The sequence below is a fragment of the Pongo abelii genome, chromosome 9 (assembly GCF_028885655.2).
Source record: "Pongo abelii isolate AG06213 chromosome 9, NHGRI_mPonAbe1-v2.0_pri, whole genome shotgun sequence".
Lineage (NCBI taxonomy): Eukaryota > Metazoa > Chordata > Mammalia > Primates > Hominidae > Pongo > Pongo abelii.
In genome coordinates, this window is record NC_071994.2 from 9096301 (window position 1) to 9112492 (window position 16192).

At 55.5% G+C, this 16192-nt stretch overlaps 2 protein-coding genes and 1 long non-coding RNA gene across 4 annotated transcripts; 1 reads left to right on the forward strand and 2 right to left on the reverse strand.

The window, feature by feature from the left end:
- Window positions 1-1210: 1210 nt before the first annotated feature.
- Window positions 1211-2950, reverse strand: FAM89B (family with sequence similarity 89 member B). 2 transcript variants are annotated; one of them, XM_003777707.5, is made up of 2 exons: window positions 2433-2950; window positions 1211-2035 (listed from the first exon to the last, which is right to left on the reverse strand). In XM_003777707.5, the coding sequence occupies exons 1-2, from the start codon at window positions 2721-2723 to the stop codon at window positions 1757-1759; spliced, it is 570 nt and encodes a 189-aa protein (XP_003777755.1). In that variant the 5' UTR covers window positions 2724-2950; the 3' UTR covers window positions 1211-1756. The 2 variants fall into 2 exon arrangements, with proteins under 2 accessions (XP_003777755.1, XP_009244418.1); XM_009246143.3 differs by having other exon boundaries at window positions 1211-2045.
- Window positions 2951-3650: 700 nt separating this feature from the next.
- On the reverse strand, window positions 3651-5116 carry ZNRD2 (zinc ribbon domain containing 2). Its single transcript, XM_002821494.5, has 4 exons — window positions 4908-5116; window positions 4663-4814; window positions 4447-4531; window positions 3651-4026 (listed from the first exon to the last, which is right to left on the reverse strand). The coding sequence occupies exons 1-4, from the start codon at window positions 4924-4926 to the stop codon at window positions 3683-3685; spliced, it is 600 nt and encodes a 199-aa protein (XP_002821540.2). The 5' UTR covers window positions 4927-5116; the 3' UTR covers window positions 3651-3682.
- A 251-nt stretch (window positions 5117-5367) lies between these two features.
- Window positions 5368-7590, forward strand: LOC134762142 (uncharacterized). Its single transcript, XR_010141805.1, has 2 exons — window positions 5368-5711; window positions 6214-7590. It is a non-coding gene; the product is annotated as an uncharacterized LOC134762142 (long non-coding RNA).
- Window positions 7591-16192: the final 8602 nt, after the last annotated feature.

Consider the following 16192-nt stretch of genomic DNA (forward strand, 5'->3'; position numbering starts at 1 on the left):
CAGAAAGCCTGGCTGATTTTGCCATGCCTTATTAAATGGGATGCGCTATAATGGATGGGGAAAACGTGTCATTTTTGTGTGTATGTTTACTCTCCCTCCCCAGGAAAGCCTGCCTGGAGCGTTAGCAGCTGTGAACCCCTAGATTAGAGCCCTTATCGCCTACCCACCCGCCCTGCATGGCAATGAGCCTCTGCAGGTGTCAGCTGCCCTGGGGCAACAGGTCAGTTTGCTCCCTCCCGCTGCTGTGCAAGGTGTGTGAATGGACAGGAGCCCGGTGCGTGACTGCTACTTGGTTTAACGGGATGTCTGAGTGCCAGGACTGCCATCTGGGCTGCATCTCCAGGAGGCAAATGGCTGCAGCAGGGCGCGGGGATGTGCTGTTCGTCCGCACACCTCGGTGTGCGGCTTCGCCTTTTTTCAAGAGGTTATGGGGTGTCGTGTGCGCGTGTGGGGGGCTGAGTACCCACTGTCTCTGAACGTGCTGGCTTCTTCCGGTGGGCTTGACAACTGGGTTTGGTTCTCAGTCCCGGCGGTGTGGGTCCCCGGTTTCCTAAGAAGAAACCTTCCACAGATAACTCAAAGACTGCTAGTGCTGTGGGGAGAGCCGGCAGTCTTCATAGACTGAGAGGGGAATACGGGTCCCTGGAACCCCAATCAACCTTCACCGCCCCGGAGTCTCATGCCTGGCCTCCGGGAAGGCCCGAGGTGCCGCGACTTCACTCCCCTCTGCCGCCCCTCCCTCCCACCCGCGGGGCGTGAGGTCCCAGGCCGTTCCCGGAGGCGCCTCCCCCGCCCCCGCCGGGGCCCCTTGCTCCGCCGACTCTGGCCACCCATTTCCTGCGCCGCCTCAACCCCGCCCCGCGCGGGGTGGAAAGTTTCCCTCCTCAAGGTGGGCGGCTCCTTCTCCTTCCTTCCCGGCAGGCAGGGAAAGCCCGCAGCGAACTGGGAGGAGGGGCCGGGGGACTCGGAGGTCGCGGGCGAGAGAGGGGAAGTGACTCGACCGCAGTCACCCAGCGGCTGAGCCAGGCTCGGCCAGCCGGCAGCGCCCCCAGCCCCGCCCGGGCGGGACGGCAGGGCCTTCACTCGGGGGCGGGGAGGGGGGGGGGGGCGGGGGGGGGTAGGGCGCCACCTGCCGGCAGAGCGCGGGGCCGCACCTGCCAGAAACACCGCGGTCTTCCCGCCCCAGAGCCAGCCAGGCTGAGCACACAACTACGCCGAGTGTATTTATTTATTTACGCGCCCTGGAGACCGGCCCCTAAATTTAAATATCCAGCACGGGCCTTGGCCCTCTTGGCCGTGGGTGGGTATTGAGACGGGTCCTGGAGCCCTTCCAGGGCAGAGGAACCCAGAGCCCGGAGGTGGGATGCCCCTGAGCCAGCAGCTGCCGATAGCAACAAAAGGTGAGGAGGAGATGGGAGCCAGGCACTCATCCCAATCCGAGACGCCAAGCGGAAGGGAAGATGCTTCGGGCCCCACCGCAAGGCTGAGGGTTGGCCAAGCTGGGGGTGCACACATGTGGAAGAAGTGGAGGCCCAGTGCCATGGGCAGAGGCTGTACCCTAGGTGCCCGCCCCAGTGCCAGCCAACCCAAGACAGGAGAAAGGGTTTGGCAGTTTCCCCTCTGAGGAATACATGCCTGGCCCTCCTGTGAGGTGAGGCGGTATGGGGGAAGGCGCAGGCTCCGCAGTCTGAGGGCTTGCCGGAGGGGGAGTTTCTGAGCCTTTTGCATGGGTGCATGCCCCCTGTCCCCCAGCTCTTCAGAGGCTGATGTGGAAGGCATCCTGCAGCCACTGGTCACGGGCATTGTGCGTCTGGGGCACGGTAAGAGGTGGCGGGTCAGGAGGCAGGCTGGCATCGGGAGGCTCCTCGTCGTCAGACAGGCCCGCATCCGGTGGGTAGGAGCTGTCCGAATGGAGGGAGGATGACAGGTCCTGGCAGAAGCTCAGGTCTTGGCATAGGTGTTTGTAGTCCTGGATTGACTCGTACAGGCCCCACAGCTGGCACAACAGGGACATGTCCAACTGCCGCAGTCCCACCTGCAGACAACTGAGGGTGGGCTGGAGTTGGGGTCCAGGCCACCCCACCCCAGCCCCGCCCCGCCCCCTGGAATAGTGGGCCCCAGCCCATCTTCCCCGCACCTTCCTAAACAAAGTTTTTGTGGACATCAGGCACCACCTGCAAGCTATGCAACTTTAGTCATGACCCTCACCCAAAAAATGGGGTTACCCATTTAGCCAGATGAAGTAACGTCAGCAAAACATTTGAAAATATGGTAACTACTGCCATAATTGGTAACTATCACTAATTATTGTTACCATAACCCTTGCAACCCAACTGGTACCTGCAAGTCCTCTGAGATCCAGGCTGCCTACCCCGGTCCCCTGCGTTCCGCGTCAGCCCCCCGCCCAGCTGGCCCGGCGCCCACCCACTCACCATCTCCTTGCGCAGCGCAGCCAGCGCTGAATCGAGGTTGACAGGACGACGTGGGCCGGCTGCGGGTCCCGCGTTGGCGGCGCCGACGGCGTGGCGGGGCCCGTCCGGGGCGCGGGCGGCGCGGCTCAGCTCGTCGTGGATGCGGCTGCGCTGGCTGTAGACGCGCTCCAGCTCCCGCCACGAGCCCCCGCTCGCATTAAGGAGGCCGCTGAGGCCGCGCGGCAGCGGTGGGAGCCCCGCCAAGGCGCAGCCCGCCCCGCCCGGCGCCTCTGCCGAGGGCAGCCCGTTCATGGCCGGGGCCGGCGCGGACGGCGATGCCACCTCCTTCCCTCCAACGCTCCGCCCGGGCCGCCGCCTGCAGGCCCCGCACCCCGCGGCCCCGCCGGAGCCCAGCCGCCGCCCGCAGGCCTCGCTTTGTTCCTTCCCCAGCTCCTCAGACTCCGCCTCTGCCCCACCCCCTCCGCATGGGCCGGGCCTCTCTTAAAAAGGCAACGGCTGTGGGACCACGTCGCGCAAAGCTGAGAAAAGGCAACGGGGCATCCACTCACTCAAGGGGAGATGGAAAAATGCGGCAGAGGGGGGAAAAGGCCGAAGGGGGCAGGCGTGGTTTCTTCACGGTTCTTTTTGCTACCCCGTCTTCCCGCCGCGCCCCGCCCCCCCCCCACACACACTGTTCTGCCCATTACCCTCCCAAGGAAAATGATCTAACAGTGGAGTCAGGAGACTGGCAAGTCCACACTTGGTGCCTAACGTGCCACCTGGCGCTGGGGTCACCACAAACTCCTGTCGGTGTCTGAGTACCTGGGGTGGGCATGAGATGGGATAGGCTGATAGGGTCAGGATGCTCAGGGGAAGGAGGGGAATCTATCAAGGGGATAGGAACCCAAATCCTCACTTCCAGGTGGGGAATGGACACCGGATGGCGGAAGAGGCTGCACAGGTGCTGCCAGAGACAAGGCTAGGGTCCACCCCTCTGGCTGCTACCTTTGAAAAGGCTATGGCTTCTTCCTTAGAAAAGGGGCATCACATAGTCCTCTACCTACTCCCTCATCCTGACTGGGGAAACTGAGAAGAAACAAGCTCAACTCATCTCAGGGCGTCAAGGAGAGCAGAGAGTGGAGAGGTGAGAGGCCAAAAGTTGGAAAAAGGTGAGTGGAGCTGGGGCTGGCATGCACACTCGGAACCAGGACAAGAACAAACCACACAGAGGAACAGCTGTTTTTCTAGAGGGTTTTTCTCAGGGGCTTCTCTTAGTGCTGCAGCTGCTGCAGGCTGCGCAGCGCCTCCGCACATGCGCGGATAAGGCCACACAGCTGGATGCTAGTCTCCAGGGAGGTGCTAGAGCCCAGTTCAGCAGAGGCCCAGGTCAGCTTCTGCAAGAGTGCTGTCTGTGTGCAGGCCATGACATCTGTATTTGGAGGTACAGCAGGAGCAGGTGGCCCCTGGGCTGCCTTGAGTCCTGCTGCAGCTCCCTCACAGTGCTCCGGACGAGGTACTGGGGGCTGGGATGCAGGTCGAGAGCCCAAGGGGAGCTCTGAGGCTGAGGCCAGCTGGTGCTCCCGAGCTTGGGAGAGGGCAGCCTGGGCATTCAGAGCTAAAAAGAGGAGAAAGTGGGTGGAATGGTCAGGATGCCTGGCCCACCTCAGCCCTGAGCCATCTCCTTTTCTGCTCTGCTCTTTCTGTGCTTGAGGTGTTTTCCCTGTCCCTCTATAAGGCAACTCATCCACTGTCTACTTTGTATCACATTTATGCCCTAGCTTCAATTCTCCATCAGTACTGGGCCTGATTGAGCTCAGACTCTCGTGCAGTGGCTGGCACACAGGAGGTGCTTGGTGCTCTTATTGAGTTAAGGGTCCTCTTTAGAGCCTAAAGGAGAAATAATTTTGCCTCTACCCCACCCAGAGACTCCACTGTCACCTCTCAGGCCTACTGTTCTCGGGCCTCTATCACCACTTAACCACGCTTCCCCCCTAAGCATATCCGGCCCCTCTTCCGGATTATTTTTTACCCTTACCGGGGTTATCTTTATCCACGTCTGAGTCGAGTTCCTGACAAGCCACGCAGTAGATTTTCCGCTGTTTGTCTTGGAGGAGGATCGTCTACGGACCAAAAAGCACACGGGGCCGAAATGAGACGCCGGCAATGGGGTCCAGAGGGGAGGGCCAAGGAAGGGGCTGAGTGGCCTGGCCCGCGGACCCATCCCCGGTCACTCGCCCGAGTCTCGCCTCACCCCGCAGTCCGCACACGTCTCGCCCAGCATGCGGTAACCGCGCAGCAGATAATCTCCCATGAGCCGGGAGATGCGATCTTGCCGCTCCCGTCGCGCCTGCAGCACCTTCGTCTCCGCCTCAGTCGGGGGCTCCCAGGAGAAGTCGTCGACTTCTGGGGAAGAGAGGCATAGGGACTGGGTGTCTTGCCGGAGCGGGCTGCCTCCCGTACCTCATAGACACAAGCCCCTGCCGCCCAAGTCCTCACCAGCTCCGTTCAGGGCCATGTTGCCGTTGTCACCGCCGGGCTCACAGGAAGTGACGTCCAAGCGGAGCGCCCTCCGCTGCGGCTCCGCCCCTTCCACAGCGGCCGCGGATCAGGGCGGACATGACGCCTTAGCGTGGTCGTCAGACCTCGCTGTGCCCGGAGTGGGGTGTGTCGGCTGCTACGGAGAACCTGCTCGGGGGACGCGTCCGTCAGCCGGAATCCAGGGGACAGAAGCTTCCGACGCGCGAGGCCTCGGGAGGAGCGTCTCCGTGGTAACTCTGCTCCAGTCGCAAGACCTGGAAGTGGCCCCAGGGGGTCGCCCTTACTGTCCGTCGTGGATGAAGGGGACCACTTGGCTTCAGAAATCCCCGCTGGCCTCCGCCTCCCCTGGGGTTTCCCTTTCGGCGCAGGCTGGGCAGCGGCGTCATCACAGCCATCGCCACCCCAGTAATCACAGCGAGCGGCCCTTTGCGCACGCGTGAGCCTCTTCAGGCCTCAGTACTTCTCACTTCGCCCGGCAAGGCTGGCCAGGAGGGGAGCATTCTCGCTTTCCGCCTATTTCAAGACCCCTCCCCTTCTGCATGCTCGGTGTCCCAGTCTGTCTCCCCGCTGCCTGGGACTGAAGCAAAGTCCGCCCCGAAGCCGACCGTTCTTTGAAGCTGAAATCCTCAAAAAGCCTGCGGACTGAATAGCGCTGTACTAGGCACGCTCATTGCGCTTCCAGCCGCCCTTGGATGCTGCGTGCTGGGCCTGGTCGGGTTGGGGCCTTCCTACATACTCTTGGGACCATTAGGCTCTTCTTGGGTGAGTTGCAAGTTAAAATTACCAGGGCTCTGTGAACATGGACCTTGGTGCTTTTTTTTCTCTCTCCCTCTTCCGTGTTCTTTTTCAAACGCATCCTCTCCCTTATTAGATTCAGAGAAGCCAGACAGGGCAGGCAGGGGTCCTCAGATGTGCAGTCTGCAGGGCCTGAGGTTGTACACCAGGGCAGTGGAAAAGCAGCTAGGACTTGGACTTTCATAGTTACATCGACATTCTCCTCTTCCGGATGGCACATGCCCCCTCAATCTGACCTGAAGTCCCTTCCTTCTGCCCCCTCTTCCTTCCACGTAGAACCCCTGGAACTGTCATTCTTGCTGCCTCCTGCTTACCTAGAGAGCCCTGTGTCCCTTTCACATCTCCATCTACCAGTCAGGCTCTTGGGCAGCAGCGTACCTGACTTAGGGCCTGTACCACAAGTCATTTCTATCAGGCTGACTAGAGCCACCGTTTTTTGTGTGTTTTGTTTTGTTTGTATTTTTTGTAGAGATGGGGTTTCGCCATGTTGCCCAGGCTGGTCTCCAACTCCTAGACTCAAGTGATCCTCACACCTCAGCCTCCCAAAGTGCTGGGATTACAGCGAAGAGCCACGGCACCTAGCCTTAGGCTGACTAGAGGAACTGTCTCTGAACCATCTCTTGGACTCCAGCCTGTATGCACAGATCCCCAGGTTATTACCGTCTCCAGCTCCCAGCCCTACCCTGAATTCCTCAGTGCGCTGACTATGTCACCATCATGGCCAATATCCACTCAACTGTCTATTCTGCCTCGCACCTACAAAGACCCTTACATGAGTCCTCTTACCTCATCTTTCCAGTTTACTCCTGGTGACAACCTTATATATCCCCCATATAAGCAGGAAACTGAATAATTCTTTTAAAATACAGTGTCGTTCTTGTACTAAAAACCATCTGGCAGCCGGACACGGTGGCTCACGCCTGTAACCCCAGCACATTGGGAGGCCGAGGCAGGCAGATCTCCTGAGTTCAGGAGTTCAAGACCAGCCTGGCCAACATAGTGAAACCCCTTCTCTACTAAAAATACAAAAATTAGCCAGGCGTGGTGGTGGGTGCCTGTAATCCCAGCTACTCGGGAGGCTGAACCAGGAGAATGGCTTGAACCGGGAGGCAGAAGTTGCAGTGAGCCAAGATCACACCACCGCACTCCAGCCTGGGCGACAGAGTGAGACTCTATCTAAAAAAAAAAAAAAAAAAAAAAAAAAAAACCCATTTGGCATCTCCCCATCACACTTAGACAAAAATCCAAAGTCCTTGTTATGGTCTCCAAGGTCCTATAAATCTGGTCCTTGACCCCCCACATCCGGACAACACATATAGAGATGCACACACATCTCCCATCCTCCCTGCATCCCTCTTCTCCCACTGCTGAAGAGGACTCTTGTCCCTTTTCTCCTCTCAGGGCCCCTCACCATCTTAAGTTCCACTATAGGGTGGACAAGACACGGAACTGGAATGAGGCAGGCCTGGGTTTGATCCTGGATCTGCTATTTACTGTATCACCTGGAGTCATTTACTTCATCGCTCTGGACTTCAATTTCTTATCTGTAAAACAGGGCCAGTAGACCAGGTGCGGTGGCTCACACCTATAATCCCAGCACTCTGGGAGGACATGCAGGAGGATTGCTTGAGACCAGCCTGGACAGCATAGTAAGAACCCATCTCTAAAAAAAATATGTATTTTTTAAATTAGCTGGTGCAGTAGCATGCACTTGTAGTCCCAGCTACTCAGGAGGCTGAGTGGGAGGATTGCTCCCAGCCCAGGAGATCCAGGCTGCAGTGGGCCATGATCAGGCTTCTGCATTGCAACCTGGGTGACAGAGCGAGACCCTGACTCAAAATAAAAATGGGGCCACTTATGCCTATTTGTTGCTTGTTTGTTTTTTGAGATGGAGTCTCTGTCACCCAACCTGGAGTGAAGTGGCGTGATCTCGGCTCACTGCCACTTCCACCTTCCAGGTTCAAGCGATTCTTGTGCCTCACCCACTGGAGTGGGATTGCAGGCATGCGCCACCACACCTGGCTAATTTTTTTTTTTTTTTTTTTGAGACAGAGTCTTGCTCTGTTGCCCAGGCTGGAGTGCCATGGTGCGATCTCGGCTCACTGCAAGCTCTGCCTCCCGGGTTCACGCCATTCTCCTGCCTCAGCCTCCCGAGTAGCTGGGACTACAGGCGCCTGCCACCACGCCCGATTAATTTTTTTTGCATTTTTAGTAGAGACAGGGTTTCACTGTGCTAGCCAGGATGGTCTCCATCTCCTGACCTCATGATCCGCCCGTCTCGGCCTCCCAAAGTGCTGGGATTACAGGCATGAGCCACTGCGCCCAGCCAATTTTTTTTATTTTTATTTTTAGTAGAGACGGGGTTTCACCATGTTGGCCAGACTGGTCTCAAGCTCCCGACTTCAGGTGATCTGCCCGCCTCAGCCTCCCAAAGTGGTAGGATTACAGGCGTGAGCCACCGCGCCAGCTTCAAAGATGTTTATCTAGGGAACAGCCATGGAAGATGGAGATAGTGTCTCCCTCCAGAGCAAAGGACAGCCATGCTTACTGGCTTTGAGTTTCCTAAGCTTAGGGTCCTCTTCCACAATGTAATTCACTCTGTGTGCCCGCACTTGCCTGAGCCCATCAGCATCACCCGCATGGGACTTAGGATCAAAAGGAACTAACGGAAATATGCTGGTGCTCATGCTGTTTGCTGCACAGCGATCAAGTCCTTTGTCTCTGACCCAGGACTCTCCTGTATTCTGCCAGCATCCTTGAACCTGATGGGCTACCTTGGTAGCTTGCAAGTGGGTAAGATCTCAGATGCTTCACAGTCCTTGACATAGAAGGTGCTCACAGGTGTTGGTGGTAAAACCTATTCGCAGCAGTCACAGTGGACAGGCCAGTGTCTGTGGAGCAGCGGGCTTGGGCTCTTTCACACCCTTCCCTTGCCGACAATGTATCACACCTTCAGCCAGGCACGGTGGCTCACAACTTTAATCCCAGCACTTTGGGAGGTCAAGACGGGCAGATCACTTGAGGTCAGGAGTTTGAGACCAGCCTGGCCAACATGGTGAAACCCGTCTCTACTAAAAATACAAAAACTAGCTGGGCATGGTGGTACGAGCCTGTAGTTCCAGCTACTCGTGAGGCTGAGACAGGAGAATTGCTTGAACTGGGAGGCGGAGGTTGCAGTGAGTCGAGATCCTGCCACTGCACTCCAGCCTGGGCAACAGAGCATGGAGTCAGGGAAGAGAAAGGAGGGAAAGGGGGAGGGGGAGGGGGAGGGAAGGGAATCACAGTTTCATGTGAGCCAGTCCAAATTGGTCCCTCCTTGTGGCACCGATGACATGGCTGTAGTTAGGCTCTTTTCTGGGTGATAGAGCACACCACAGCAGCTCAGTCATGCACAGCTCAATTACAGCTCCCCCTGGGCTGGCTGATTTGGTGGGGATGGTTCACATGGCAACAAGTGGCCTATGCCATGTTGCTGTGCCTCTGAAAAACGTTAACTCACATCATTTGTATTTTCACACAGGCACTGAAAAGGGGTCAGCTATTCTTTTTTTTTTTTTTTTTTTTTTTTGGTGTTCACTGCAATATGAATCACCTTGACATTTCTGTGAAACAGGAAGTGGCTGGATGATACAACAATAAAAATAATCACACTCAACTTGGTGTGTCTGTTTTCTTTGGGCCAGGCACTGTGTTAAGAGCTCTTTATGAAGTATTTCACTTATTCCTTAGGACAACACTGGCAGCTAGGTCTTATCATCATTCCCAATTTGCAAATGAGGAGGCTGAGTCCTGGAGTAGTAAGAGATGTATCCACAGTCACCCAGTTGGGAGTGGCAGGGCTGGGGCTCCCGGCTGGCAGCTAGTGCACCTCTTGAGCCTGAGCTCTTACCAGTAGATTTCTCCTGAGCTCAAAAGGCGGGGAAGAGTGGCAGGGCAGAAGGGCCCCCTGATTTATCAAGCGTGAAGGTAGTTTCATTTCATTTCCAATCCCAACTCTCAGTGTCCATTGTTTTACTACCCACAGTAAGTGGCACATTAGAGGGGTTTAATAGCCACTTTCAGTAAAGTGTCTTTGGAGAGAAATGCTTTAGGGCAACCTTGTCCCCTCCAGGCCTTCATCACTTCCATCCCTCATCTTTAAAACTGATGAGCAAGGCCAGGCGCAGTGGTTCATGCCTGTAATCCCACATTTTGGGGAGGCCGAGGCGGGCAGATCACCTGAGGCCAGGAGTTCGAGATCAGTCTGACCAACATGGTGAAACCCCATCTCTACTAAAAATACAAAAATTAGTTGGGAGTGGTGGTGGTTGCTGCCTATAATCCCAGCTACTCAGGAAACCGTGACACAAGAATCGATTGAACCCAGGAAGTGGAGGTTGCAGTGAGCTGAGATTGTGCCACTGCACTCCAGCCTGGCAACAGAGTGAGACTGTCTCAAAAAAAAAACTGATGAGTGTGACCCCCTTCCCTTCTACCCACCCACCCCCTCACTAAGAGCCATTTCTTTCTTCAGAGCCTAGAAGCTTCCCAAAGACATTCAGAACTCAGAGGGACAACACATGGAGGCGGCACAGCACCTGACACACAGTCAGCCCTCATGGCACGGTGGCTCCCCACCAGCAGCCCGTCTCTCGCCACCCTGCCCATCTTGGCTTGCAGATCCAGACAATGATGAAAAGGTCTCACATATCCTGAGTGCTTACTATGTGGCAGGCATCTGCTAAGGGCTTCATAAGTATCAGCCGACTGATTCCCTGCTTATTTTTATTTTTATTTTTGAGACAGAGTCTCGTTCTGTCGCCCAGGCTGGAGTGCAGTGGCACGATCTCGGTTCACTGCAACCTCTACCTCCTGAGTAGCTGGGATTACAGGCGTGCACCACCACATCCAGCTAATTTTTGTATTTTTGGCAGATGGAGTTTCACCATGTTGGCCAGGCTAGTCTCGAACTCCTGACCTCAAGTGATCCACCCACCTCAGCCTCCCAAAGTGCTGGGATTACAGGTGTGAGCTACCACACCCGGACTTCCCTGTTAATTTTTTTTTTTTTTTTTTTTGGTGGGGGGGACAGGGTCTTGCTCTGTTGCCAGGCTGGAGTGCAGTGGCGCAATCTCGGCTCACTGCAACCTCTGCCTCCCGGGTTCAAGCGATTCTCCTGCCTCAGCCTCCTGAGGACTAAGACGCGCACCACCACGTCCGGCTAATTTTTGCATTTTTAGTAGAGATGGAGTTTCACCATGTTGGCCAGGATGGTCTCAATCTCCTGACCTTGTGATCCATCCGCCTCGGCCTCCCAGAGTGCTGGGGTTACAGGCGTGAGCCACCATGCCCGGCCAATTTTCAATTTTTTTTTTTTTTTTTTGAGACAGAGTCCCACTCTGTCACCCAGGCTGGAGTACAGTGGCGTCATCTCGGCTCACTGCAGCCTCTGCCTCCTGGGTTCAAGCGATTCTTGTGCCTCAGCCTCCCAAGCAGCTGGAATACAGGTGTGCGCTACCACACCCAGCTAATGTTTTGTATTTTTAGCAGAGACAGGGTTTCGCCATGTTGGCCAGGCCGGTCTCGAACTCCTGGCCTCAAGCAATCTGCTCGCCTCGGTCTCCCAAAGTGCTAAGATTACAGGCATGAGCCACTGAGACTGGCCTCATTCCATGTTTAAAAATGAGGAAAGCCAGGTGCAGGGTTGTGTGCCTGTAATCTCAGCTACTCAGGAGGCTGAGCGGGGAGGATCACTTGAGGCCAACAGTTTGACTCTATATTGACTGGGCAATATAGAGAGACTGTCTCTAAAAAAAAGGAAGGGTAGGGGGTCGAGGACTGAGGCATAGGGAAGTTGAAGAATTTTCCCAATTCACTTAGCTGGTGCATGACACAGCCAGTATGATCTAATGCTAGAAAACAACCACTGCAATGCTGCCTCCTGAGACAGAACTTTCATCATGCAGCTGCTGTCACCCTGTCCAGCCAATCCCTTAACATGGCATCAGGAGCCCTGAGTTCAGGTTCTGGCTCTGCTGATGGCTGGCTGTGTAACCTTAGTCAAGTCCCATATCTTCTCTGGGCTTCAAGAACCCAGGAACCTCAAGAACATTTGAGCAGCCCAAACATTCCCTGGGCCTGGGTCCTATTCCTCCTCCTTGTCCCATTCCAGCAAAGCCCCTCATTGCCCTCAGGGTCCTACCCACCTATCTTCAGGACATTTGTGAACAAATGTCAGGGCTCCTGATGCCTTCAGGACACCTCCCATTCCTCTCCCCAGGATCATTGTATATACAGGTTCTGGGTCAGGCAGGCTTGGGTTCAATCACCAGGTAACCTGAGTCTAGTTGGTTTGTTTGTTTGTTTTTGTTTTTTGGGACAGAGTCTCGCTCTGTCACCCAGGCTGGAGTGCAGTGGTGCTATCTCGGCTCACTGCAAGCTCCGCCTCCCGGGTTCATGCCATTCTCCTGCCTCAGCCTCCCGAGTAGCTGGGACTACAGGCGCCCGCCAACATGCCCGGCTAATTTTTTTGTATTTTTTTTTTAGTAGAGACGGGGTTTCACCGTGTGAACCAGGATGGTCTCGATCTCCTGACCTCGTGATTCGCCTGCCTCAGCCTCCCAAAGTGCTAGGATTACAGGCGTGAGCCACCGCGCCCAGCTGAGTCTAGTTTCATCTTTCAGAGTCTTGGTTTCCCCTTTGCAGGGTCACTGGGAGGATGATGTGACCCCACAGTGTAAAGTGCATGGTAGATGGCAGGCACTCTCATGGCCTCTCTGTGCAGTCAATCAACAAACTTCAGCACCCTCTCTGTGCCAAGCCTTGTTCTGGGATCTGGAGACAAGGTTGACCCTCCCTGAGAGGGCGGTAAGATGGACAATAAGCAAGTCAACAAATCCACAAAGAAGAATGCTTCAGATTTTGTGGAATACCAGGGAAAAACACAGGTGATACGACCCAGAGGGCTAGGGATGGCTATTTCATTTTTTTTAAATTTTTAAATTTTTATTTTATTTATGTTTGAGACACAGTCTCGCTCTGTCACTGAGGCAGGAGTGCAGTGGTGTGATCTCAGCTCACTGCAGCCTCCGCCTCCCGGGTGCAAGTGATTCTCCTGCCTCAGCCTCCCAAGTAGCTGGGATTACAGGCGCCCGCCACCAAGCCCGGCTAATTTTTGTATTTTTAGTAGAGATAGGTTTTCACCATGTTCACCAGGCTGGTCTCAAACGCCTGACCTCAACTGATCTGCCCATCTAGGCCTCCCAAAGTGCTGGGATTACAGGCGTGAGCCACCACGCCTGGCCAAGGGATGGCTGTTTTAGAGAAAAGCATCTGCAGGAACCCTGACATGACGACCATGAAGTTGGCAGAAGAGCATCTCCAGACAGAGGAATGAGCTCAGCCACTCTGAGGCACAGTGGACCTGACAGGCTCGGGTAAGCAAGGGAAATCACTGGAGGTATTTTAAGGAGGAGAGTCGTGGTGGAATTAGGTTTTCAAAGGTGACTCCGGCACCAGGAGGAGGAGGGACCAGGTGATGCAGAGTAGCAGTGGGAAGACCTGTTATTGCCAGGAATGATCTGAAGTAATCAGGAAGATCATGGTCTCCTTGGACTTACAAGAGAATGTACATCATGGAGGAATAAAAGTGTGCTGGCAGCCGGGCGTGGTAGCTCATGCCTGTAATCCCAGCACTTTGGGAGGCCAAGGCAGGTGGCTCACTTGAGGTCAGGAGTTTGAGTCCAGTCTGGCCAACATAGTGAAACCCCGTCTCCACTAAAAATACAAAAGAATTTAGCCAGATGTGGTGGCATAAGCCTGTAGTCCCAGCTGATTGAGGATGCTGAGGTATGAGAATCGCTTGAACCCGGGAGATGAAGTTTGCAGAGTGGAGCCGAGATCGTACCACTGCACTCCAGCAGAGCAAGAGCTTGTCTCCAAAAAAATCCAAAAAAACCCCCAAAAATCCTAAAGTTAGCGAAGCATGGTTGTGCACCTATGGTTCCACCTACTGAGGCGGTGGTGGGAGGGGGGGTTTAGGTGGGAGGATCCCTTGAGGCTGCTTAAGATATGTTGAGGCTGCAGTGAGCCAAGATCATGTCACTGCACTCCAGCCCGGGCACAGAGTGAGACCCTGTCTCAAAAAAAAAAAAAAAAAAAAGTGTGCTGGCAGTTTCTAGGCAAATGAGGTGCCACATGTAGTGATGAGGTTAGAAAAGATGTTCAGGCCAAAGAGACCATGTGTGTTGGGCTTTGTCAGCTTGCCCTGCAGACCCCTTTTGCATTCCTGACCTCCCTGCTATGCCAGGAAGCTAAGCTCCACCTGCTGTACCCCCAGGCCCCTCAGCCCACAGGCTTTCCTCTGGGTTCAGCCCACGGTTGGCCCAGCTGGAGACCCGTGGCTAGAAAGAGATTAGGGTGATATTTGTTCCCCCAGCGCCCTCCCTGCAGGCTGCAGAGGGCCAGGGGCTGCTGCTCTGCTTCAGGCCACACCTCTCAGGCACCCTCCCTGGTTATGCCAGTGGAGCAATGTGCACTGGAGTGATGTCCCTCTGTTGCTAGCCCCAGTGGTTTCAGCTATTTCCTGCGGAGGCCCTGAGAGCTGAAGGAATTTGGTTGGGTATCATTTGAGTTGGGCATCATTACTGGGCTGGACACTTTCATTGATCCCTCTCACTGAGTCCCCTCATCATGCCCTGACGAAGGGCTGTCAGCCCCCCAATCTTCCAGCAGCAGCTTTAGACACCGAGGGCCGCACCCTCCTCCTGGCTCTTCCCCACCACACTCCTGGTTTTCCTCTCTGCTCCCTCCAGCTGCTCTTTCTGGTCTTTCGCCTGACTCCGCCTCCTCTCCCTGCCTGACTCCACCTCCTCTACCTGACCTGGGAATGGTGATCTCCCCAGGGCACCCTGGGCTCTCTTCTCTCCATAGTAAGCCCACCCTTTCCCGCTGTCATAGATGCCCCCCGTATAACCCCAAGCCTCTGTCTCCAGGCCAGACATCCTGTCTGAGCTGCAGACTCCTGGGTTCGGGCGCCTCCACTTGGATGACTCACAAGCATCTCAAACTCAGCAGGACCAGAACAGAGCTGTGGACCCTGCCCCATGTTTCCAGCTCCTCTGCCTCCCCTCTTCTTCGCCCATCCAGAGATCAGGCCAGGAACCTGGGGGCCATTCATGCCACCTACCTCTCCAGCACCCCCACTTCACCCAGTCTCTACATCTCCCCTCCCAAATACATCTCTCCCGGGGCCAAGTGAGATCTCTCTCCTGGGATGAAGGCAGGGTGCCCGCTCTTGCCCTGACACAGTCCCACTGCAATGAGAATAAAAGCAAATTCCTCACCATGGCTGGCCCCTCCCACCACCACTACACCTTCGGCTCTCCCTTTCCACCACACCCTGTTGTTCCACTGGCCTTCCCTCAGTTCTCTGGATAGCCTCCCCCTGCAGCCTCCCCTGAGGTCAGATGCCCACAGGTGTGACTCACACCTACTCATCTTCCAGCTTCCAGTGGAAGACTCTCTTTGTCTCCCAGGTCCCAGCCCTCTCCTGTCCTGCTTCCCTGCCCTTCTCTGTCACGGTACCAGCCTCTGTTGTAGCCACAGTTCTGTGTGAATTGATCTGGCACATAACCAGCTCCCCTAGCACAGCAGCTCCAGGAAGGCAGGACTGGTTCTATTTGTGGCCAAGAGCTTAGGACCTGGTGGAGTCTCAGTTTGTTGAGTGAATTTTTTACATTTATCTTTTAATGTTTAATTTTTTATTACCAGTAGTTGAACATAGATGTTGAGTGAATAGATCCCCATCTCACAAGCAAGGAAACTGGGGCTCAGAGACAGTAAGAATCCAACCCTGGACTGTTTGACTGTGCTGTGTGCTCCATGGTGAGCCACAGCCAGCTCTAGGCAGGGTCGGGACAGGTTCAGATGAGTGTTAGGAAAAAATGAGTATACAATGCTCAGCCCTGTGCCTGGCAGGTGGTCAGCACCTAGCGTTATTCCCTGCCTCAGTGTGGACCAGGGCCCCAAGCAGGGGCTTGCCCCTCACACCCTGTCCTGGATTCCGGCAGCAGGGATCCCTGGGGACATGTGATTGTCCCTCCCAGCCCTGCACCGCCAAGCTGTACTTACTAAGCGTCCCCCTAAAGCTACCCACATGAACTTACGCTCAGAGTAAAAACAGAGTTCCTTGGACAGGTGTGCCTGAAAGTGAGTCCCTGAACCTCCTCTCCCCAATTAGACTGCTGCCCTGGGTGCTGTCCGGGAGAGGGTCTGGTGCCGCCCTGACTTGGCAGAGCTTTTCCTGGATGTGCCCTAGCCGTCCCCACCTCCTGCTGAGTTCTGTGAGTCAGAGACTGAACCCTGGGGTCTCCTGGCAGGCCCCACAGTAAGGCCTGGGCCCCCGGACGTTGCAGCCTTTCCTTCCAGACCAGTGGACAAGCCTGGTCTGGAACTATGCTCCTCTCCAG

What these genes read in the sequence shown, in the direction of transcription:
- FAM89B (XM_003777707.5), bottom strand. Translation starts at nt 2,723, where the DNA reads ATGAACGGGCTGCCCTCGGCAGAGGCGCCGGGCGGGGCGGGCTGCGCC. An exon ending in CTGCGCTGCGCAAGGAGATG is followed by an intron (nt 2,036 to 2,432) that starts GTGAGTGGGTGG and finishes AGTTGTCTGCAG; the next exon opens with GTGGGACTGCGGCAGTTGGA.
- ZNRD2 (XM_002821494.5), bottom strand. An exon ending in AGACGTGTGCGGACTGCGGG is followed by an intron (nt 4,532 to 4,662) that starts GTGAGGCGAGAC and finishes TTTGGTCCGTAG; the next exon opens with ACGATCCTCCTCCAAGACAA. An exon ending in CGTGGATAAAGATAACCCCG is followed by an intron (nt 4,027 to 4,446) that starts GTAAGGGTAAAA and finishes TCCTCTTTTTAG; the next exon opens with CTCTGAATGCCCAGGCTGCC.